The 24,438-nt window shown below is 39.0% G+C and overlaps 2 protein-coding genes across 2 annotated transcripts; one reads left to right on the top strand and one right to left on the bottom strand.

The window, feature by feature from the left end:
• The first annotated feature begins 287 nt into the window (after nucleotides 1–287).
• LOC131536377 (phosphomannomutase 1) lies at nucleotides 288–16,757 on the top strand. The gene is made up of 8 exons (XM_058769263.1): nucleotides 288–597; nucleotides 2,176–2,293; nucleotides 8,302–8,378; nucleotides 8,528–8,619; nucleotides 8,720–8,819; nucleotides 9,537–9,612; nucleotides 12,664–12,779; nucleotides 14,705–16,757. The coding sequence occupies exons 1-8, from the start codon at nucleotides 487–489 to the stop codon at nucleotides 14,825–14,827; spliced, it is 813 nt and encodes a 270-aa protein (XP_058625246.1). The 5' UTR covers nucleotides 288–486; the 3' UTR covers nucleotides 14,828–16,757.
• Nucleotides 16,758–17,081: 324 nt separating this feature from the next.
• csdc2b (cold shock domain containing C2, RNA binding b) lies at nucleotides 17,082–24,003 on the bottom strand. The gene is given in 5 exon segments (XM_058769270.1): nucleotides 17,082–18,637; nucleotides 18,640–18,695; nucleotides 19,724–19,846; nucleotides 21,707–21,967; nucleotides 23,770–24,003. Coding segments are annotated over 4 exon segments (468 nt in total). The 5' UTR covers nucleotides 21,892–21,967; nucleotides 23,770–24,003; the 3' UTR covers nucleotides 17,082–18,533.
• Between the last annotated feature and the right edge of the window lie 435 nt (nucleotides 24,004–24,438).

The following is a 24,438-nucleotide window of genomic DNA, read 5'->3' as shown; positions in this document are numbered from 1 at the left end:
ATTGAAAATAACTTTTTAAGTATGTTCTTATTTTGTTATTTTCCGGAATGCTGCCGCAGTTGTCGTTGTCATTGTTATGCTCAGGTGTAATAAAGTAGGTGAGAGGTAACTATCTCCGAATTTGACCGTGCTTGTTAAAGGCTACGTGACGCTTCCGAATTCCATGTACTCGTCTCACAGCGCGGTAACGCCCCCTTCACGCACGTGACCAGACTACGCGCATTTGATTGGCTGAGGCCGTCCCCTCCCCGGGGCGGACAATGCTGCAGAGAGAACCACATGTGAGGATTCATTCACACTCAGCAGTGATCATGTAGCCTGCAGTATACACTGTAATCCTAGTAAATAATACTCATCAGTATTGACTTCTTTATTTTTCGGTTTCAAGAAAGACGAGAGACTTTCTGATGCATTAACTCATCTTGAGTCATTTAGGGTCTGATTTGTAAATATTTAATTGTCTATTTTTATTTTTATTTTTATTTCATGTCTTCAATTGCTGGACAAGAAGAAATGGATATAAAGTCTCTTGTAGCCGGAGGTCGAAATGTGTTGTGCTTGTTTGATGTGGACGGAACGCTGACACCCCCGAGAGAGGTAAAAATCATATGCGAGCCTGTTTATATAGGAACCTCTTTTTTTATCCACAAGATAGCTATGAGATAACATTAAATGTAATAAGCTAATGCATAACAATTAAAGGGTTATAAAAGATGCGTCCTCTAGCTCTGCTCTTATGAGATTGACATCTTAATCCTTATGTAACAATGTTTCTATTTGCAGCGCTGATCTGAGTGTGTAGGTGAAGCATGTCTCGTGAGTGTGTGTTATTGGTGAACGAGTGTGTTTTTGTGTGTTTGTATAGTATGGTACACTCATTCTGCACGTAGCCTATACATCAGCCAGTGGTTCGCATACAACGCTCTTGGAATGTTTCATATGCAATGAAAAATTAAAATAATAATAAAGCATACTAAAACGTTAGTTCCTAAACATTACCAACAGGCGCTTATAGTATTACAGGGTGAACATTATGCGTTTCTCGAACAGTTTGTTGGAGGAACGTTGTGTCCCGGCGGTTCATTCTGTTGCATGAGCATTTCACAGTACTTAAATCTGTCGCTTAACATGCCGTTCTGGCCATGTAGTGTTTATTTACGTTCAGATGAGTTGGTATCAGTGTCCTCAGATGTTGCATCAACAATCTGTCCTCAGCTGTCCGTGTCTTTTCCTCCTCCAGAAAGCAGAACTTATGTGAACGTTCTATCAATGAAAAATGAATGTAAAAGCCTTTACAGCTTAAACAGAACGTGTCAAGAAAGACGCACCGTTTTACAACGTTAAAAGCCCATTCACACCAAGATGCGAAAGCGATAAAGTTTTAAAAACCATTCTTACTTCAACAGAATAGCGGAAACGCCGAACGTTTGTATCAGCGTATAAATATTGACAACCAATCAAAAATTCCGTCTTCTTTAAAGCGCTTAATTATTTCCTCACGATGACTGCAGCGCGCGTTTAGAATAAACGGAACATCAGTTTGTGTGGACGTTAACGGTAATTCATTATTATCGTTCTTGTGAACGGGGCTTTAGGGTAGCGTTCTGTTTTAACGCTTATTTGATTAATCGTGATGGAATTAATTGCTCATCTGCCGCACCTTCATGATACTCAAACTCCTCAAAACGCCTGGAGTTTTTTCTTATACGATCATTAAAACGTACCTATAATCATAGTTAACTCTAGCATACTGTAATGAATCACAGATGAATTGAATGACTTCATGTAGTGTGATAGCCTGAGTGTACTATGACAGTCTCTGACAGAAGAACACAGCGTTCCGTTACGCAACCCGTCAGTAAAGAACCCTGCCATAACCAGCTCACTGCCATTAACGTGACTAACGTGCACTTTAAACGTCTGCTGAAAACATAAACGTAAAGTATAACGCACAGAGCTGCAAACATGATGTTTTATGAGACAAGTGTTGCTCTGTAGCAATGTATTTAGACTAGGCTATGTGTTTGCTTGTGAAGTGGACACATGCAGGTCAAAAATACTCTGAAAACCAGCTGGATGTCACTGTTCAGTGGACTCATAAATCAGTTTCAGGGGCACTGAAGCCACAGGTCACATCAGAAACCCTTCAGTGATGTACTGTTTGTGTGTCTGCAGAAGATCGACCCTGAGCTGGACGATTTTTTCCAGGCCTTGAGAAAGAATGTGAAGATCGGCGTGGTGGGCGGTTCAGATTATTCCAAAATCGCAGAACAACTCGGAGAAGGAGATGAAGGTTAGAGAATGTTATGTAGGCCTATCATACATTCCATCATGGTCAGCCAGCAGACGGTCTCGAGTCTTTAGGACCATTTCAAACATGTGTTTAATGGGTTTTGGATATTGCATCAGATGTGGAATGTGGAGGAACTGGTTTGACTGGATCACTGAGTAAACTCAAACACTAACACAACAGCTGTTATCCCATACTTCCCTCAGTCTAGAACCCAACTGATGAAATTCGTTTGTGAACACTGGAATGAACGGTTACGAAATCAATACCAGTAGACATCACTACCACTGCTGACCAAAGTATTGCTTACAGGTTCCTTTTTATTATTAAAGTTCCGAAGGCTTAGTTCTCAGTTATGCTTCTCTAAATTGCTCCTTTTGTCTCAGATTAATGTGAAATTATGAGAAAGGTTTGATTTAATGTGGAGACTTTCGATTGCAAATGTCTGAGCACAGTTTGAGACACATGAGATTACTAGGGTCTTTTTCTTGTGAGAAACATCTGAGAAGCATTTGTTGCCCAACTATTATAATGACAAGATGGCGCCGCAGATGGCAGCCATGGTTTGTCGCTGCTTGGTACTTGTTCTTTTTTTGTTTGTTTGTCCTGTCTTAAGCAACTTTTTCCCGATCAGCTTTACCAGAAACGAACTCCTGGACATCAGAAACGGCACACCAAATAACTCTCTGCCAACATTTGAGCATTCAGACCTTTTACTGGACATTTTAATCGGAGGAGCTGCGTTCCTATACAAGCGCTCCAGCCGACGCAGGCGAGGGAAGCGCGCCGGCGCTCGTGAAACTCCGACAGCGGGGTTTAGGACTCCGCTGCCGAGCATTCATCTGGCGAATCTCCGCTCCCTGGCAAATAAATCAGGCGAACTACGACTCCTCACCCGCACAAACAAGGACTTTTAAACTCCGCTGCGCTTTGCTTCACGGAAACCTGGCTGAACGGAGCCATCCCGGACAGCGCGCTTCATCTAACGGGCTTCCAGCTGTTCAGAGCAGACCGCGTCACGAGTCCTCGGGAAAACGAGAGGCGGTGGATTATGTTTTATATCAACGAAGGCTGGTGTACAGGCGTGACAGTTTTAAAGAAGATGTGCTGCCCAAATTTGGAAGCTCTCTTTATTAACTGCAAGCCTTTTATTCACCGCGGAGTTTTCCTCGTTTATTCTGGTGAGTGTGTACATTCCTCCTGACGCGCGTGAGCGCGCGCTAGAACTGCTGGCCGATCAAATCACACACAGAGCAGCGTTATCCGGACTCTTTCATCATCATTCTCGGTGATTTTAATAAAGCTAATCTCACCCGTGAACTGCCTAAATATAGACAGCACATCACATGCCCCACCAGAGACAGAAATATACTGGACCACTGCTACACTGTCTTAAAGGATGCATATCACTCTGTCCCCGTGCAGCGCTGGGACTCTCTGATCACTGTTTGGTTCATCTCCTACCAGCCTACAGGCAGAAACTCAAATCTGCTAAGCCTGTAGTAAAACTGTAAAGAGATGGACTTCTGAAGCAGAGCAGGTTTTACAGGCCTGCTTGAACTTACTGATTGGAGTGTTTTTGAGGCTGCAGCTACTGATCTGGACGAGCTCACTGACACCGTGACGTCCTACATCAGTTTCTGTGAGGACATGTGTGTACCCACCAGGACTTATTTAACATTTAACAATGACAAACCTTGGTTCAGTGCAAAACTCAAACAGCTTCGCCAGGCCAAAGAGGACGCCTACAGGAGTGGGGACAAAGCCTTGTACAAACAGGCCAAATACACACTGAATAGGGAGATAAGAGTGGCAAAATTAAACTACTCTGGAAAGCTAAAAAAACAGCTTTCAAGCAATGACTCTACATCAGTGTGGAAAGGCCTGAAAGCCATCACCAGCTACAAGACCCCATCCCCCAGCACTGAGGCCAATCAACAACTGGCTGAAGACCTGAACGAGTTTTACTGCAGGTTTGAAAAGACTGGTCTGACACCTCACACCCGCTCCGACTGTCTCACAGCACAGCCATTCACACCCTCACCCTCCCTCCCCCCTACTGTTAATCAGCCTGTACTCAAGATCTGTGAAGATGATGTATGCAAAGTCTTCAGAAAGCAGAAGATAAGGAAAGCCAAAGGCCCAGGCGGTGTCTCTCCAGCCTGCCTCAAAGCCTGTGCTGTCCAGCTATCATCCATCTTCACATTGATCTTCAACAGATCACTGGAGCTGTGTGAAGTCCCCTCCTGCTTCAAAGGTTCCACCATCATCCCTGTACCCAAGAAACCAAAAATCACAGGACTTAATGACTACAGACCTGTTGCCTTAACGTCTGTGGTCATGAAGTCATTTGAGAGACTGGTGTTGGCCCACATGAAGGACATTACTGGACCCTTGCTGGACCCCCTACAGTTTGCTTACCGAGCAAACAGATCTGTGGATGATGCAGTTAATATGGGACTGCACTACATCCTGCAACATCTGGACAAACCAGGGACTTATGCAAGGATCTTGTTTGTGGACTTCAGCTCCGCTTTCAACACCATCATCCCAGACACCCTTCAGAACAAGCTGACTCAGCTCTCTGTGCCCACCTCCATCTGTCAGTGGATTACCAGCTTCCTGACAGACAGGCAGCAGCTAGTGAGGCTGGGAAAACACACATCCAGCACCCGCACCATCAGCACTGGAGCTCCTCAGGGCTGCGTTCTCTCCCCACTGCTCTTCTCCCTCTACACCAATGACTGCACTTCAAAGGACCCCTCTGTCAAGCTTCTGAAGTTTGCAGACGACACCACAGTCATCGGCCTCATCCAGGACGGCGATGAGTCTGCTTACAGACAAGAGGTTGAGCAGCTGGCTGTCTGGTGCAGTCACAACAACCTGGAGCTGAACACGCTCAAAACTGTGGAGATGATAGTGGACTTCAGGAGAAACCCCTCCTCTCCCCACTCACCATCATGAACAGCACTGTGGCTGCAGTGGAGTCATTCAGGTTCCTGGGCACCATCATCTCTCAGGACCTGAAGTGGGACAATCACATTGACTCCATCGTGAAAAAGGCCCAGCAGAGGTTGTACTTCCTTCGTCAGCTGAAAAAGTTCAACCTGCCACAGGAGCTGCTGAAACAGTTTTATTCAGCTGTTATTGAGTCGGTTCTGTGCTCCTCCATAACTGTCTGGTTTGGGTCAGCCAGCAAATCAGATTTAAGAAGACTTCAACGGACTGTTAGGACAGCAGAAAAGATCATTGGTGTGCACCTGCCCAGCCTTCAGGACTTGTACAACTCCAGAGTGAAGAAACGGGCAGGTAACATCATCAAAGACCCCTCTCACCCCGGACACAACTTGTTTGCACTTCTCCCTTCAGGCAGACGCTACAGATCTCTGTGCACTAGAACATCTAGGCATAAAACAGTTTTTTCCCCCATGCCATCTCCAGCTTAAATAGCTAACACGTGGATCATTACCTGTGTTCTGTAATTCATTCTGGAATTCATTCTCCATCTTTAATTATTGCCTCCCTCTCAAGTATAATGTAAATACACATACATATGTTTATCTATACAGCTGTATATAGAGTAAATAATGCACAAATCTGTACATAAATCTACTGTTCCAGATTCATACTTATTATTATTATGATTATCATCCATTGTTAAGTCTTACTATTTAAATGTTTTTTTTCTGTTCTCATGTCAGATGTGTATTTATGTATGTATGTATGTATGTATGTACCAGGAGCACCTTAAAACCACAACAAATTCCTCGTGTGTTTGCGCACACCTGGCGAATAAAGCTAATTCTGATTCTGATTCTGATTCTGAGTATGGCAATGGAAACTGATAAAAATGTATGGCTTAAATGGAATTTTAGTTGCTGTCTTAACTGTGGTTGTTAATTTCAGTCTCAACTCCATGTTTGGCTTTTCTCTTATCGTTTATCTAGATCAGTTTCTAGTGTCATCAGTGTTTGATGATTATCAGAATCAGAATTAGAATCAGAAAGAGCTTTGTTTTGCAGACTTTATTGCCAAGTATGCTTGCACATACAATGAATTTGTTTTAGTGACATAAGCTTCCAGTACACAGAGACAAGAACACACAGACAATAAAAATAAGACGAAAATAAAAAATACATATGTAAATATAAATAGACAAAAATCGAAAAGTAAATAAATTGTATGTACAGTTGTGCGATAGATGATAGAATGGAATAGAATAGAATGAGATGCAGGGATGTGCTAGGAAAGAGGTGGTAACAAACAAATATAAGGTTATTGCACATTTTTATTGCATAATGTGGGGAACATTTAACTGTTCATAAGGTAGATTGCCTGGGGGAAGAAACTGTTCTTGTGCCTAGCTGTCCTGGTATTTGGGGCTCTGTAGCGCCGGCAAGATGGTAAAAGTTCAAAAAGGGGATGACTTGGCTGTGAGGGATCCAGAGTGATTTTCTGAGCCCTGGATGTATACAGTTCTTGGAGGGAGGGCAGGGAAGCACCAATAATCCTTTCAACAGTCCGAACCATTCTCTGTAGTCTTCTAATGTCTGATTTTGTAGCTGAACCAAACCAGACAGTTATTGAGGTGCACCGAACAGACTCAATGACGGCTGAGTAGAACTGTTTCAGAAGCTCCTGTGGCAGGTTAAACTTCCTCAACTGGAGAAGGAAGTACAACCTTTGTTGGGCCTTTTTTACAGTGGAGTCAATGTGAATGTCCCACTTCAGGTCCTGAGAGATGATGGATCCCAGGAACTTGAATGTCTCCACTGCAGTCACAGTGCTGTCTATGATAGTAAGTAGGGAGAGTGCAGGGGGGTTTCTCCTGAAGTCCATGATCATCTCCACTGTTTTGAGCGTGTTCAGCTCCAGGTTGTTAAGACTGCACGAGACAGCCAGCTGCGCAACCTCCTGTCCATAAGCAGACTCATTGCCATCCTGGATGAGACCGTTGACTGTCGTGTCGTCTGCTAACTTCAGGAGCTTGACAGAGCGGTCTTTAGAGGTGCAGTCGTTGGTGTACAGGGAGAAGAGCAGTGGGAAGAGAACACATCCCTGAGGGGCACCAGTGTTGGTGGATCGGCTGTTTGACATAAATCTCACCAGTCTCACTAGCTGCTGCCTATCTGTCAGAAAGCTGGTGATCCACTGACAGATAGAGCTAGGGACAGAGAGTCGGGTTAGTTTGGTCTGGAGGAATGTTGGGATGATGGTGTTGAAGGCCGAACTAAAGTCCACAAACAGGATCCTCACACAAGTCCCTAATTATCAGTGTAGCATGTGGCATTTTAATTGTGCAGATCTGATTAGATATACCAAGAAATCATGATTGAATCAGACTGAGAACAGTACACGGTCACACTTTATATTAGGTGGCCTTAACTACTATGTACTTAAATAAAAAAAATAAGTACAATGTACTTATTGTGTTCATATTGTATTGCAAAACACTTTTGCTGCTATTGAGGTGGGATACAGGTAAGGTTAGGGACAGGTTTGGTGGTTTAGGTAGGTTTAAGGGTGGGTTAAGGTGTAATATGGGTCAACAGTGTAATTATAAATGTAATTACAGAAATTAATTACAGATGTAACTACGTATAAGTACAATGTAAAAACATGTATGCACACAATAAGTGCATTGTATCAAATAATTAATTTAAATTTAAATACATAGTAGTTAAGGCCACCTAATATAAAGTGGGACCCAGTACACTTTAAAACTGCATTCTCACTCGAACTAGAGCAGAATCCGGATCTGATGTGAGTTAATGCAACAATGACAGCTGGCCTTTAATGCTGGTTGGCATTATAAAGTTATCCACTCAGCAATAAAACAGGTGTGATCTTGAATGAATCAGAAAGAGCAGTGAAGCTCTCAGAATGTAAATGAGCTTGTTTACATCATTATGTGTGTGTTGTGTAATACAGGTAAAGGTCACCATGATGATAAGATGTGTTTAGCACTTTGATTGCGTCTCATTCTGTTGTTTTGTTTTTTCTTGCTGCAGTCATACACAAGTTTGACTACGTCTTCGCCGAAAATGGAACCGTGCAATACAAAGATGGCAAACTCATCTCTAAACAGGTGAATGATTTTGTGTGTCTGTAGATCCTGAAAATATTAAAATGTCTTACATGCTTCAAATGTCATGGAAGTACTTTAATAGTGATGTTACCGAATTCTTCGATTCTTTTTAGAACTTTCTTTGAATGTTTTTGAAATCTGTTTCTCAGGCCATTCAGAATCATCTGGGTGAAGAGTTACTGCAGGACCTCATCAACTTTTGTCTCAGCTACATGGGGCTCATCAAACTACCCAAGAAACGGTAACAAACACACACACTTCAGAGCTGGTCATCTATAATGTCATTACAATACAGCAAACCAAATTTAATAACTTAAATCAAACCTCTCTATCTCTCTCAGAGGGACATTCATTGAGTTTCGTAACGGCATGATCAACATCTCACCCATCGGACGCAGCTGCACGCTAGAAGAACGAATCGAGTTCTCTGAAATCGACAAGGTATTCTCAGTTTACAAGAACTGTTATTTTTCCAGAATGGACCTTTTTCACATTTCTAGGTTTCTCAGCAGCGGAAGTCTTCATAGTTGGGTTAACTTGAAGAGTATTGAATGGGAGAGTACCACAAATATATGTTTTGCATTCCCATTTGCTCAAAAAGCAAAAGAAAAACTCCACGATACTGTTTTCACAACTTAATCAAAGGAAAAAAAAAATTAGGAGAGACTCATATTGGCAGTCAGAAGAGAGAAAGATGTCAAATTTACCGTCCCTCCCATAGACGCTGCATTAGAAACGCCTTTGCATTAGCGTTAACTAGTATTTTTGTAATTTGATGCAAAGGAGATATAATACATAGCATAGTGTTATAAATGTAGATACATTTAAAAAAAAAAAAAAACTCAAAATATAAAAATAAAAAACATCAAGGATTTACGATGCTCATGACCGTTAAATGCATCATCACAGTCTTGTGAAAAGGGTTCATTGGCTAAAAGTTGAGGATTTGTTCACACAAAACCAAAAACGGGTTTCATTAAATGGTCTATTTATATCAAGAGCTATGAAACAGAAAATCAAGCAAATTGTCATTGGACGATCTGTGTTCCTGTGTGAACGGGTCCATATGAATTGATTGTTTTCATTTAAAGCACTAATGAACCTAAACACACATTAAAAACAACTCAAAACTTCAATCCAAATTCTCCTGTCCCGCAGAGAGAGAAGATACGAGAGAAGTTTGTGGCGGCTCTGCAGAAGGAGTTTGCTGGAAAAGGCCTGCGGTTCACCAGAGGTAAGCAGGAAATGACATCACTAGCTCTCTGATGATCTGAAGCAAATGATCCGTGCTGAAACAGAGCTGTTTGTACCTGTACAGCACATAAGACACATACACGCTATCAGTGTTAAAGGTGATAAGCGAACGCTAACGGATGCACTCGTGTGTGTTGACAGACCAATGACCCGTGAGAGAAAACGTGTATTTACTCAACAACCTGTTTGAGTTTGCTGTGCATGCACACACACACACACACACACACAGCCGTGCATTAGCTTTGATGTCTGGACTCCATTTTCAGCAGTTTTGCCTCTAAAGTCAAGCTCAGTTTCACACACACTGGCTTTGTGTTTTTCTTCTTCTGTTTGACTGACAGTCAGAGGGGGAGGGGCCAGGGGTGTGAGGTGATCAAGCCCTCTGATTTGCTGTTGCTCAAGCAACTGTTGAGTCAGTGCTGGAATGTTGCTGCCGTCCAGTGGAGGGACACTAATGAGTGTCTGTGTGAGCTGAGGGTGTGTGTGGGACGATAATTAATTTTTAACGACTGATTTCATTCCTGCAGAGTTTCTCAATCTCTCTGGGGACAAGCAGTCACGCAGTTCACGTCTCTGAAGACAGACCGTCTCACACACAAAAAGGGTCATTATTGTGAGAATGAGCCTCAGGGCTCGTAAACTCGTTAAACTCTCTGTTTCGCTGCTGAGCTACGGTTTAAAACCCCTGGAAGGGTTCTTTTTGGAGGAACACACTAAATGACAGATTAACCTTATAAAACCTCCTGTATCATGTGTGATACACACATTTCCAAGACCTCTAACACAAAACTTTGCTGAAAAACTTGTTGCACATTATCTACTACATGCCTTCTGATTGATAGTGTTGACTTTTCTAGCAAGAAAATGGTCTTTTAGTATTATTGTGCAAATGTCCACCTTCAGCTTGTGGTTCCTGTGTCTTTTTGCGGTCAGATGTTTACTGAATTTTATAAGGTAAACGTAAGAATAACTAGTAATATTTCCAGATGAACATTTACTAAACTAAAGTAACTTAGATTTATTTGATTATCCAGACATCATTTTTTAGTGTCAAATATGATCATTAGGCGTTAAGGAAGGTTTATTTTTTCATCTCTCGGTCATCATTGTATTGCATTGCATTTTAAGTTTTGATCACACAACTAAGCATTTAAATATTATCTTACTACAACATATTATTGGGAGTTAAAACTGAAAACCGATATTACTCACCGGGTTCCAGACAATTATATAGGCCTTCCTAAAGACATTATTTGACAGTTTTTGCCAGACCAGTGTATCTGCAGGATATTTAAGCTCATATTTAAGACTTTGAGACCTTTTTTAAGACCTGCACAAAATAAAATTAAAATGACTGTAAAAAGCATGATGTAGAGTTCAGGCCTACAGGTTTTCACAAAAACACAGTTTTATAAAATTATTAACTTCAGAATTTAAAATATATATATATTTTTAAGAAAATAGAAGCAAAAGTGTCAATTATATTAATTTAAACAATTATTATCAATCATTTGTTATTTTAATTCAATATTATCTTCTGGTCAATCCACTAGTTCACATTTACAACTCTGCATGGTTGCTGCATAAAATCATGGGTTAATTTTCACATTGGTCTGAACAAAAACAGTAGACGGGCTTATTAAAAATGCTAATTCATTCTCTGCCTGCAGGTGGCACTTTTGGAACGGTAGAAATATAGCGATTTCCCTGGTAACGGCAGCACAAAAAGCAGCCCAGCAGCAGACTTTGAAATGTGCAGCGTTCATATTCAGTGAAATCACAGCCTTTTGAAATTTAATCGTCACATTAAGCCGTATCGCAATTGTCTTACCGTCCCCAAATTTAATACCTCCTTAAATCATAATTAAGACTTTCTTGTACCATTTAAGACTTTTTATGACCTTGATACAACTAAATTTAAGACTTTTTAAGGACCTGTCAACTTTTCTCTTTTTTGAGAATGCCATTGTTTTTCACTCACTGAAAGTTTCATCTCTGCTCTCTTCATTGCACGCATGACTGCATGTCTGACTGTAGCAACAGTTAACTGTAGTAGCAACTCTTGGCGCCATAGGACCCAAACGCTACTGAGCTGACCTTGATGTGCTTGATATAAGTTTGATTCTGTTAGAAAATAGAGTTTGTCAAAAGGCTTCGCGGTCTGGATAGACACACCTCACGGTCTGTATTCGGACTGGAGTTCTCCAGTTGGTGACCCCTGTGCTATACTGTTATAAATATCTTATTGATTTACAGTACAAGCATCAGAATTTCATCTTAATTTTTGCATTATAAATACCAGCATCTGCACCAAATCGCACACTTTTGCTCATTTTGGGCCCTGTTTCTTTCCTCTATACTCTCACTATATTATTTATATTTACATTTAGTTATTTAAGAGATGCTTTTATCCAAAGCAACTTACAAATGAGGACAATGGAAGCAATCAAAATCCAACAAAAGAGCAATGGTATGCAAGTGCTGTAACAAGTCTCAATTATATATTTATATAATTATATTATATGTCAAGATATATTATAGTATTTGAGCCATAAAAGCTTGATGGATCAAATATGATATTTAACAAAAACATATGCAAACTTATTTTTTAGATTTTGTCTAAAGGTTAAAAAATGGTTCCATTTTAAAAAAATTTTTTTTTTTTACAATAAAATACAAACAATAAAACTGTCTCAGAGAAGCAACCTGCATTTATTTATTTAACCAATCAAAAGCACTGTGTACCTGTTATCCATTTACATGTTCAGGTTTGCTGGCATCAGATGGGCCGGTATTTGTTAGGATGGTGGGGTTTTGTTCTGATTTATGGGATGAGAGCAGGTTGAAGTTTCAAAGAGCTAAAATCTTTCACTACACCTTTACTGAACATTATCTCCAAACCATTAACTTGGAAAAACACTGCAGGCATCCTAGATAAACTTCTGATGCTCAAGGTTACACCAAAGTTAAATGAATCAGACTATCTTTTATTAAATGTCCTCTTAATTGTGGGTTTTGTCATTGTCTGCAGGGGGTTTGATCAGTTTCGACATCTTCCCGGAGGGCTGGGACAAACGCCTCTGTCTGGAAGTCCTGGAGCAGGATGGACTGGAAGCCATCTACTTTTTTGGCAATGAAACTTCATTGGTATGTGATTGAATGGCTGTGTGTGTGTATATATACGTATATATATATATATATATATATATATATATATATATATATATATATATATATATACACATTCAGGTGCATCTCAATAAATTAGAATGTCGTGGAAAATTTCATTTATTTCAGTAAATTCGAAATTTTATTTGAAATAAATTCAATGCACACAGACTGAAGTAGTTTAAGTTTTGGGTTCTTTTATTAATTGTGATGATTTTGGCTCACATTTAACAAAAACCCACCAATTCACTCACACCAAATCTCAACAAATTAGAATATGGTGACATGCCAATCAGCTAATCAACTCAAAACACCTGCAAAGGTTTCCTGAGCCTTCAAAATGGTCTCTCAGTTTGGTTCACTAGGCTACACAATCATGGGAAGACTGCTGATCTGACAGTTGTCCAGAAGACAATCATTGACACCCTTCACAAGGAGGGTAAGCCACAAACATTCATTGCCAAAGAAGCTGGCTGTTCACAGAGTGCTGTATCCAAGCATGTTAACAGAAAGTTGAGTGGAAGGAAAAAGTGTGGAAGAAAAAGATGCACAACCAACCGAGAGAACTGCAGCCTTATGAGGATTGTCAAGCAAAATCGATTCAAGAATTTGGGTGAACTTCACAAGGAATGGACTGAGGCTGGGGTCAAGGCATCAAGAGCCACCACACACAGACGTGTCAAGTAATTTGTCTACAGTTGTCGTATTCCTCTTGTTAAGCCACTCCTGAACCACAGACAACGTCAGAGGCGTCTTACCTGGGCTAAGGAGAAGAACTGGACTGTTGCCCAGTGGTCCAAAGTCCTCTTTTCAGATGAGAGCAAGTTTTGTATTTCATTTGGAAACCAAGGTCCTAGAGTCTGGAGGAAGGGTGGAGAAGCTCATAGCCCAAGTTGCTTGAAGTCCAGTGTTAAGTTTCCACAGTCTGTGATGATTTGGGGTGCAATTTCATCTGCTGGTGTTGGTCCATTGTGTTTTTTGAAAACCAAAGTCACTGCACCCGTTTACCAAGAAATTTTGGAGCACTTCATGCTTCCTTCTGCTGACCAGCTTTTTAAAGATGCTGATTTCATTTTCCAGCAGGATTTGGCACCTGCCCACACTGCCAAAAGCACCAAAAGTTGGTTAAATGACCATGGTGTTGGTGTGCTTGACTGGCCAGCAAACTGGTATTGTCAAGAGGAAAATGAGAAACAAGAGACCAAAAAATGAAGATGAGCTGAAGGCCACTGTCAAAGAAACCTGGGCTTCCATACCACCTCAGCAGTGCCACAAACTGATCACCTCCATGCCACGCCGAATTGAGGCAGTAATTAAAGCAAAAGGAGCCCCTACCAAGTATTGAGTACATATACAGTAAATGAACATACTTTCCAGAAGGCCAACAAATCACTAAAAATGTTTTTTTTTATTGGTCTTATGAAGTATTCTAATTTGTTGAGATAGTGAATTGGTGGGTTTTTGTTAAATGTGAGCCAAAATCATCACAATTAAAAGAACCAAAGACTTTACTTCAGTCTGTGTGCACTGAATTTATTTAACACACGAGTTTCACAATTTGAGTTGAATTACTGAAATAAACAAACTTTTCCACGACATTCTAATTTATTGCGATGCACCTGTATATGGGTAGTTGACGTATCAGTGTGACAGCAAAAATGTGAAAAAAAAAAAACCTCTAACATTAAAGATAAACCTCTCTCATGCTATTTGTAACTCTAAGAATGAAGATACATTTTTCTTGTGTTATTTGTATGTTAAGTTTTTTTTTTTCTACATTTTTGCTATGTCACACCTTAGGACACAGTCCACTTTTTATTTGTCGACTACCCATATATATGTATATATACATATATATTAATGTGTGTTTGTTTATTTATTTTTAATATTTGTTCACGGTTTAGGGTGGAAATGACTACGAGATCTTCGAAGACCCTCGTACCATTGGCTTCACCGTCCGCTCCCCTGAAGACACAGCGCGGCTCTGCAGGGAGATGTTCTTTAAGGCTCCACCCAATGAGGCGTGAAAGCATCTGCATGCACCTGCACGTACACCAGACTGCCTGTGTGCAGCGCTACTGCGCCCACTGCTGGTCACTGTGGGTAATGCAGTCTGCTGCACTGAGCCTGAGAACCAGCTGACATGGAAGCAAAACCAAACCACTGCTGATCCACAGACTAAATGGACAGTGTGTAAATATCACTGACGGAGCCTCATCAGCGTGTTCATAGTTTTTTACATTTAAATAGTTTCAAATGTAAATTTTAAATCTAAATATTTACCCTCTTTTTATAATAAAAGCTGTTTTACTGTGCCCACGTTCACACCGCAACATTTCCGGAGTGACACCTGTATGTAAAATACAATGAATCCACTGAATGATGCACAGGACACAGGACTCACTCCAGAAGACACAGTGCAGTGTTTGACATCTCATAGCTGTGAACTTAAAACATGGAAGCCAACCATTTTAACTCAACTTTTTCAAACCAAAGTAACATTAGCTATCAGTTATTAGTAAGAGGCATTTGTGTTTGTTTACCTAGTGTGCTCCATCACGTAACGGTGCTAATTTAGTTGAATTAAATAATTAAATTTTTCAAGGAACAAGGAATTGAGGGGAATAAAAAAAAAAAGAAATGTTGTATTTACAATTTATGGTAAAATAATGCATTTTAACTGTTGTACTTTAAAGTATTCGTACATCCACTCTTAATATGCCAAAAACTGCTCCTTTAATGTTTCTTGTCTCGCCACACTGACAATTACATAGCCGCAATGATATCTTTACAGTCCAAAACTGCGAAGTGTGACAAAAAGTTGAGTAGTTTGCATACCTGGATATTTGGTCATTTAGCTTTTCTGTCGTACAACAGTTGTCGGATATTAAATTTTCTTCTATCATTAAAATTTAAGCGTAGCGCTGGACTTCCCACTCGGCTTCTTTGAACGCTAAACCCTATCAGATGTCAAATAGATGTTTATTAGATGTCTTTAAGATGTTTATTATTCAGAATGTATGTAAAACTGACATCTTACAGACGTCTGTCAGATGTTTGTAAACAGCAGATGCTTTCCAGATCAAGCGATCTTTAACAGACATCTTACAGACATCTTTCAGACGTATGTGTGCTATCTGGGTCAGATGAGCCGTCGGTGTCCAAAACAGTTAAGCGTTTCATTTCAGTGGTGTATCAGATTTAATACAAATGCTTCTGGCACTGCATTAAGTGTTCAGGAGTTAATTTGTGTAAACGGACCCAATCAAGGAGTGACATTGGATCTGCGGTGTGAACGTGACCCCTGTTTCTGACCAATCGCAACGTGACTATAGGTCTGTTTCATGTTAAATTCAAGTTTGATCTTATTTACTGTCGCAGTTGATTTGAGATGTGAGATGTTTGTGCTTAGTTGAATGTGGATTGTTCATCGCTGTTCTGTGCTCTCGGACTGGACTCTGAGATATTTACAAGATTATGACAATTGTGCATATTTAATGGTCTGGAGCTACGTGTTTGTTTAGTGAGAGGATCTGAGATTGAAACAATACAATCTCATCAGATTTGACACTAAGTTAATTAATAGTTGATTGATTTGTCACATCGCTCTCTTTTAACATGGTAAAGAATCTGTTTAAATGTGATATTTACATTCCAGACAGAATCCGCGTCGTCGCTGAAACACTCCCATTGATCCCTGAAAACTTGGTGCTGATCCCATAGATTTCCAGGGCATTGTAAGACTTTTTTTTTTTTTTTTTAAACTGGACAGCAAGTATTTCTAATTCAGAATCCATTATTGATCTCATGCTATGAATATGGCTTCATATCTGATGGCATATGCACTTTAACTTGAGTTGATTCATATCAAAAATTACACTAATGATGTAAACAGTGCCGGATTAAAGAAATTATGTGAGCTTAATATTAAACAAACTCATTTATTGAGTATCTCTATCTGTATTTTTTTTTCTTTCTTTTTTAAGTTTTATCACTTCACTCAAAAACTGAAACAGTAATGTTATTTTCGTGGTTCAGAGTCTGAAAGAAAAAAATCAGCGTAAAATGCAAATGCTAATATGCCTTGTGATGAATCATGAACATGTCTGTTTATTTTAAATACATTTTTTTTTCTTTTCATAAACTGCTATAGAGTCTGATCGGTTTATGGATGCTTAAGGTGTATTTTGTGTATGTGCAGGTGTTGTAGCTAATGCAATATTGCCATGCAAACATTCACCTACTTTTATGATTAGTGCTTTGCAGTAAGCTACAAACGTGTAAATCATGAATTAATTTTATTAGTCCTGCAAAGTTCACACGGTAATGATGTTGACCACAGTGGTCTGAGCTCTAAAAAGTGCTGAAAATAAAAATGACGTTTAAAAACAAACATCAGTTAAATCCCAAATGAGTGTTCAGAAGCGTAGAAATCTGACGATCAAATCACTAGACAAACTGAAGAACATGCTACAGATCAGGTGACCAAACAAACAACGCAACAGTTCTTCACGTGACTGGATCCCTGATCACATAATGAACGTCACATACATATATACAGTAAAAACAACACAAGATCTTTAAAGTCGCTACTGCTGTTTAAATGGTTTTGCTAGCCGACTGTTATTCTTCAGCTGTCTACAAAATGCTGCACGTTTTACCCTGAAAAGCTCCCGAGAAAGAGTTCTGGGAGATGAAGTCAGTTTGGCAGTTTATATTTGGGGTTTCAAGTTTCAAGTGCAATATTAGTCCATGATGCTTCAGTTCCAGCATATATAACAGAGCTTAATGGACGAAACCCCACAAACCTGCCAAGATCATGTCTGATTCATACTTCACCCTGAAATCAAATTGAAAATGAAAATTTAGGTTAACTTTAGGACCATTACACTTTTTGTTTATTTGTTTATTTATTTAATTTTTGCATTGTGACTTTTATGAAAATACAGCATCTACCTCCTAAATTCTCAATGCTTTAAATAAAACATTGAATATTGTACTATTGGTTATCCACATTGTTTTTATTCTCAGTAATGATTCTCAAGATTTTTAAATTAAAATCTATAAAATGCATGAATATATTCCCTCTAAATGCATAAAGTCAGTACAACTACGTTTTACAATTTAAATAAGATATTTTTCTGCAGTGTTATGAATTTGAGGGTAGCTAAATGCGTTTAATTGTCCTGAAAATCTTTGTGCAGGACATAATTGCTTAATTTTTCGCTTTTTTTGGGGGGGGGGGGTGAATATAACTGTGAATACGATATGTTCTGGACAGGTTTTTGGGAGATCCACCCTATTACCTATTACCATCAATTTAACATTAAAATTAATGCATAAATAAAGAAAAATAAATATAAGAGCCAAAAACAGCCACAAGTGTAGCGTGTGCCTCCGAATCGATGCCTTAGATTCTTTCACAGTCCAGTTTGTGGATGTTCAACCATCATTTCACAGTGTCTCACACCTACAGACGAATCATTTAACCAGAAACAAGCTCTACGCAAACTTCTGCAATGTTGTCGCGAATGCTACGTGTATTCTGAGACTTTTTCGAACCACATGGACGTGTGAAATAAATACTTGCGTAGAGTCTGTTTCAGGTCTAATGTTCCCGTGATGCAGCTTGTTCTGCTGAACTCAACATTCTCTGCACCCTTCAACTTTCTAAAAAGCCTTCCCATGATGCTTTGCTCTCACTTCCGGGAAAACCCACCCTCCGACTGGATCCTAGGAGCTGATGATCTGGCCTGACCAGGTCTCGTGTTTGGTTCCTGGTTTGAGGTGCGTGATGATCACCTCCACAGCCTGGACCTTCATGTTCTTGGGAGGATCGCACAGACCTTGTATGTGACCTCGTCTCCCTCCACAGGAACGTACTCTCCTTCAATACTGCCAGAGAGAGACGGACGAGTGATTTACACGAGCACACGACAGCAGGAAAACCCCTAAAACACTGTGAGATTTGAGATATGAAGCTATTGTATCTGACAACATTTTACAGTTATTCTTCATCAGCAAACAAACATGACAATTTCTTCTACAGTAAACAGCACAACTATTTCTAATAAATATGAGGTTAGGTATGTAGAATTTTTTTTTCTTGATTAAATGTATCATTTGTATTAAAAAGAGAAAAAAAAGACAAATGTGCCATACAAAGTTTTATTTTTATTTCAACAGATTTAACAAAAACAAAACCAGCTTTTTTTTTTTTTAAGCTTTTCTTTTATTTTAAAAATTTGTTTTCTAAAACCACAGAAAAGAATTAAAGCCTTGGACAAAAATGTATTATTATTATTATTATTACTGTTGTTATTATTACTACTACTATTGTTATAGTTATTAATAATATACTTATTAAAAATGATATTGTTTTTGTTATACTTTATACAATTATTATATTTTTAAAAAATATTGTATTGTTTTAGCTTTGTTGTTGTTATTATTATTATTACTATATTTTATAAAAATTATTATTGTTTTATTTTTAAATGATAATTATTTTGTTATATTTTATAAATGATTGTTCTTATTATACTTCATGCTACTCCTACTACTACTACTAAAATTATAATATATTTAATATTATTAGATTGCATTGTTGATTTATCATTTTTATGATTATATTTTTAATGTTTAATCATTGTTCACAAAAAAAATAAAAATAAAAAATTTTCACTCAGAAATTGCCAGTGAATTTCACAAATTTCACAAGTGACATTAAATTAAATTTAAAAATTAAATTAAAATGTTTTTTTGTATCTAAAATTTTTGAAAATCATTTTTACAGGGTTGTTGTTATACTTTATTATTATCATTTTTTCTTGTATTTGTACTCTTGGTTTTGAGCTGTGATGTGAACCTGACTCTGATGACACTAAAAGCATCTGATGGCTTCAGTCTGAACTCTGACTCACTCGGAGATGTGTACGAAGATGTCCTCTCCACCGTGAGCTGGTCTGATGTAGCCATGACCCTGCGACCGAGAGAAGTTTTTACACACGCCCTTAAACACAGGACCCGCGTTTGCACGAACAGTCCTGCAGACACAGAGACGAGATTTACACAGATTCACTTTAACTGAACGCTCATGTGACAGAGTGTGTTGCGTTCAGAATATAGCTAGTTCCTGTAAGTCCCGCTAACGGGACACGCTCTTGAACTTCGGTAAGTTTCTCTCAGTTGCGAACAAATGTTTTCCAGTAACCTTAATAGAACGTCTGTTCAGAATGATCTGGGCTTTAATAACATTATCAAAAACGTTAAAAAAAACATAATTTATACAATGTTCATCTAACGTTTTATTTGATCATTTTAGTGTTTATTTTTTTATTATTATTTTTTTAATGTTTATTGTTTCAGATGGCTCAGAGAACATTCAAGTGTCAGTCATGTTGGCAAAATGCTAAAGTTGAACATTATGTTTAATCTGACATTCACATATTAAGGGGGAAAAAAACATTGTTTAAACCTTTAAAAACTTGATGTTTTGCTCTGAGAACATTCAGAAATGATATTATAACTTAATGAGAACGGTAGCAAAAAGATTCTCAAACATAGGCTTATATTTGCTGGAAATCAACTGGAAAGTGTGGCTACTCCAAGGTGGATTCGATCCCCAGATACTTTTGAAAGCATCAAATGCATGACTGTAAATGTGCAGTCATATTAGCGAAATTTCGTAGAAATTTTGCGGGCAAAAGAAATATGTTGTCTGTTAACCCATTGCGAAATCTGCGTGGGGTAGCCTAATCTTTCACCCTCACGCGAAATTCCCTTCCTCCCAGCCAGGGGCGAGGCCAGAAATGTTTAAGTGGGTGGGCCGACATAAAACCGGGTGGGCAAGGTGCGTGTAAGAAAACTGCATAATTGCCAACAGAAAATACAGCGCAAATGCACTTCTAAAGCATTAATTAACATTAATTTTAATTTCAACATTTTCTAATAATTATTAAAATTTAAATTTATCTGTTAACATTCGTAGGCTACCTAAGCTAACAAAAAGTTGTAGCCTATTTTTATTAACTAACCTTAAAAATTAATTAATACTGTAACAAATGTATTTCTAGTCTGAGACGACGGAGCTTCGCAGATTATCTTATAATCAGTCTCAGTCAGTTCGCGTTCAAAGGAGACTAAACGAATACCGCAGAAATGTGCAAAGCTGCAAATATGCAGTTTGTTGTGGAGAAGAGTATGTATCACAACGTTTATGTGTTTGTTTCTTTCTACAAAGGACGCATCTATTTAGCGATTTAAACACGTTGCTAATATGATGCTTTAAACACACTCATAAGTTTCCAACCTAAATCCATCACCCGGTGGTCTGGTTTCATTTGTAGGCGGTCTGAGTGCTAAGACTTCATTTTCATTTGGAATAACCAATATTTTTAAAGACTGATTGAGGTTTGTTTCACTATTTTCAAATTCAACATTATTTTAAAACATTATTTATTACGTCGTAAACATAAATGTGGGTGGGACTAACTGAATCGTCACTGACGAATCATCATTTTTGACAAGGGTATGCTATGCACCTGTAGGAAGAAAACTCACGTTAAATATATTTTAAAGTAAATATATGAAGTTATAGGAAAACTATACGTTTATTATTATCGTTTAATAAATATCATTCATTTGGAAAAGTACCAACTTCTCATCGGGTGGGCCACGGCTGAAAGTGGCGCCGCTGTCGCTTCGCCACTGCTCCCAGCAAACAATTTTTGGTTCCCAGAAGGTTCTGGTAATGTTAGTTTTTGGTTCCCAGAACATTCCCAAGAACATTTTTGGTTAGCCAGGAAAGCTGTCTTGATGAAAACAGAACGTTCCCTTTAGGTACCGTTAGGGGAACGTACCGAGAACCTATTCACGTTCCTAGAAGGTTCCCAGAACTTACTTACGCCGAGTACGTGCGCGTGCGTTTGGTGGGCAGAGGACTCGGTAACTCCCCGGGCTGCAGCGCGGCTCTTTCCCAAACGCGGCTGCCTTCTCTCAGGAACGGGAATGACAGCGACAGCGACAGCGGCGCCGAGCGCGGAGACCGCAGAGACGGGTCCGCCGCGGGCGACAGCTCCGGTTCCGCCATGGTCACGGGCACGGCTTGAGATGCGGAGGTTGCGTCGGTTTGCTCTCTGAACTCCGGATGCTTGCAGAAGGTCGAGCTGTGGGAGAAACACTAAACTCACATCACATCCAACGCGTTATTTCTGCCATCTGCAGCCTTTCCCTCTGACGCACGTTGTACAGTGTGTTTATTGACAAATGCTCCGTGCGCGCACTTTGCTCTGTTTTTTATTTGCAGTGGCACAATTTGTTCTGTGAGGAGCGACGTGCAGTAAAACAGCTTCTGCACTGATATTTATTCTGTGCACACAAAACCTTTGTTTGTGTGTGTGTTTGTTTGTGTGAGTTTACATTCAAGACGGTTTGCGCCCGGTTCCTCGTGCACAAAAGCCTGCATTGTCTTCAAAGAGGCCTTAAAGAACACAAGGAGCCGTTCTGGGATCAGACTGAACTGTACGTCTCTTGTACTGACCGTCAGATGTATATTTAATTAAAAGAATAGCGCACAACCCTACAATTTAGCCTACTATTCTGTGCTGTTTATGTGTATTGTGTGCAGTATCCTGCTGAAAAAAAAAAAAAAACTAAACAAAACAAAACAGAAACTATCAACGAATTTGTACTGGTTTTACTGGTTATAATGGGACTTGTATTGGTTTTACTGGAAACTGTAATGGACCCTGTGGTCTCTACTGGTGATTGGTCACCTTCTATTGGTGGCTTGTTAAAACCAATAAATCCTAGTGGAATAGGCCTATGGCCAAAAACACAGTACAGAAAACCATTTTTAATGGTTTTAATGACTAAAAAGTTGATGGTTTGTAATGTTATTTGTAGTGGAAACCAATATAATTTCTGTGGTGGCTTCTATTTTTTATTAATTATTATTATTTATTTATTTATACATCAATTTATTTTATTTATGTATTTATTGCAGCTGTGCCTATACGATATTGTATCCCACAATGCAATGCTTACATTTCTATATAGTTGACCTTATTTCCAGCCACAAACAAACCGAAATTAAATATCAATTTTTTTAAATAATCTCTGATTTTATAAAGTTGGATTGAAGTTGCGAAGAAAATGTTCATTCTGAACAAGATCAGACCTAACAGTAGGCTACACCAGGTGTCAGATGTATAGGCTATTTATAATTTCTAGGGTTCGCGCGCAAGTGACGCGAAATTTGGCCTCGTGACGTCAGAGCCGCTGCTGTTTCTTCCATTAATGGCAATAATATCATTATGCAACGATTTCAGCATCGCGGCTTACGGAATTAAATTCCTCATGTAATGACAGCACAAAAAATATAGTAGGCTGCGATATGATCTGCATTCAGTGTACGCGAACCAAATTCGCACTGACGGACAAGAACAAGAGACAGAAAAAGTCTTTACAATTTAACGCGATGATTTTGACTCAAAAGAAAAAAAAAAAGGCAAAATTACTAGAACTGGCGCCAAACTCGTTAACGTCACTTTTTTGTTGTTGTTGAGAAACGATGCTATTCCTTTCATCTTCCGCTCAGCATCACGCGCTTCCAGAATGTTCTTGAGGAAGGGCAGGGACTGTGCCTCGAAATCTCCTCAGCTGACTTACTATAGACAGCATTTCTGCCTGCGTTATCTATGCGTTTGTTTATATGCACACAATCAACGCCTATAAAGCCTATAATAACTGCTGTCTAGGAAGGGCGCGCTAAGTTTTGAAACACGAGCGGACATCAACAAAAGGTGGGCGATGGGATGGGATCACGCCTAATAAAACAAGCACTAACTTAAATCATTTTAATTCTGTTGTTAGATTACATATACGCTTATTTTTAGTACAGACATAATACAGGCAAAAATAAAGAAAGAAAAACGCCCAAATAAATGGACCAAATGCAGAAACTTACAGCCGCTGTCTGGAGTTGACAGATGCTTGCGTCCCGTCCTGTCGAGCGCCGTTATGTAAGATGAGCTATACGGTGCAGATCCGCAGTGAGGAGCTCGTGTGATGGAGGAGATCCCCGTTAGCACGCTTTTACCGGGAGAACCGACGCGTTTGTGCATGTATCACCGAATCCCGAAGATGACGCACTGAAGCCGTTCAAATGAGTCACTCCCATCACTAGACCGTCTCGTGTCATATGAGATTATGTAAACAGCAGTCACCTGACAATACATAAAGCCTTAGTGGAATCAAAAGTAAATGTATTGTGTATATATATATATATATATAACGATTAATCGCATCCAAAATAAAAGTTTTTATTTACATAATGTGTGTAGCCTACTGTGTATATAGAAATACACACACATACAATATATATTTTGAAAATATCTACATATATTTATATTAATATAATTTAAATTATATATAAATATATTTAATATATAAACATAACATATTTTTCTTAAATATATACATGCATGTATGTGTATTTATATATACATTATAAATATGCACAGTGCACACACATATATCATGTAAACAAAAACTTGTATTTTGGATGCGATTAATCGTTTTACAGCACACACACACACACACACACACACATATATATAATATTTATGATGCTGCA

Source organism: Onychostoma macrolepis, chromosome 03, assembly GCF_012432095.1.
Source record: "Onychostoma macrolepis isolate SWU-2019 chromosome 03, ASM1243209v1, whole genome shotgun sequence".
Taxonomy (NCBI): Eukaryota; Metazoa; Chordata; class Actinopteri; order Cypriniformes; family Cyprinidae; genus Onychostoma; species Onychostoma macrolepis.
Note: the sequence above shows the minus strand (reverse complement) of the source record. Positions and strands in the feature narration are given on the sequence as shown.

Excerpts from the sequence above, each read along its gene's own strand:
- LOC131536377 (XM_058769263.1), top strand. The coding sequence starts at position 487 with ATGTCTTCAATTGCTGGACAAGAAGAAATGGATATAAAGTCTCTTGTA. Across the intron at positions 8,820-9,536 it reads AGTTCTCTGAAATCGACAAG|AGAGAGAAGATACGAGAGAA; the intron begins GTATTCTCAGTT and ends CCTGTCCCGCAG. Across the intron at positions 9,613-12,663 it reads AGGCCTGCGGTTCACCAGAG|GGGGTTTGATCAGTTTCGAC; the intron begins GTAAGCAGGAAA and ends CATTGTCTGCAG.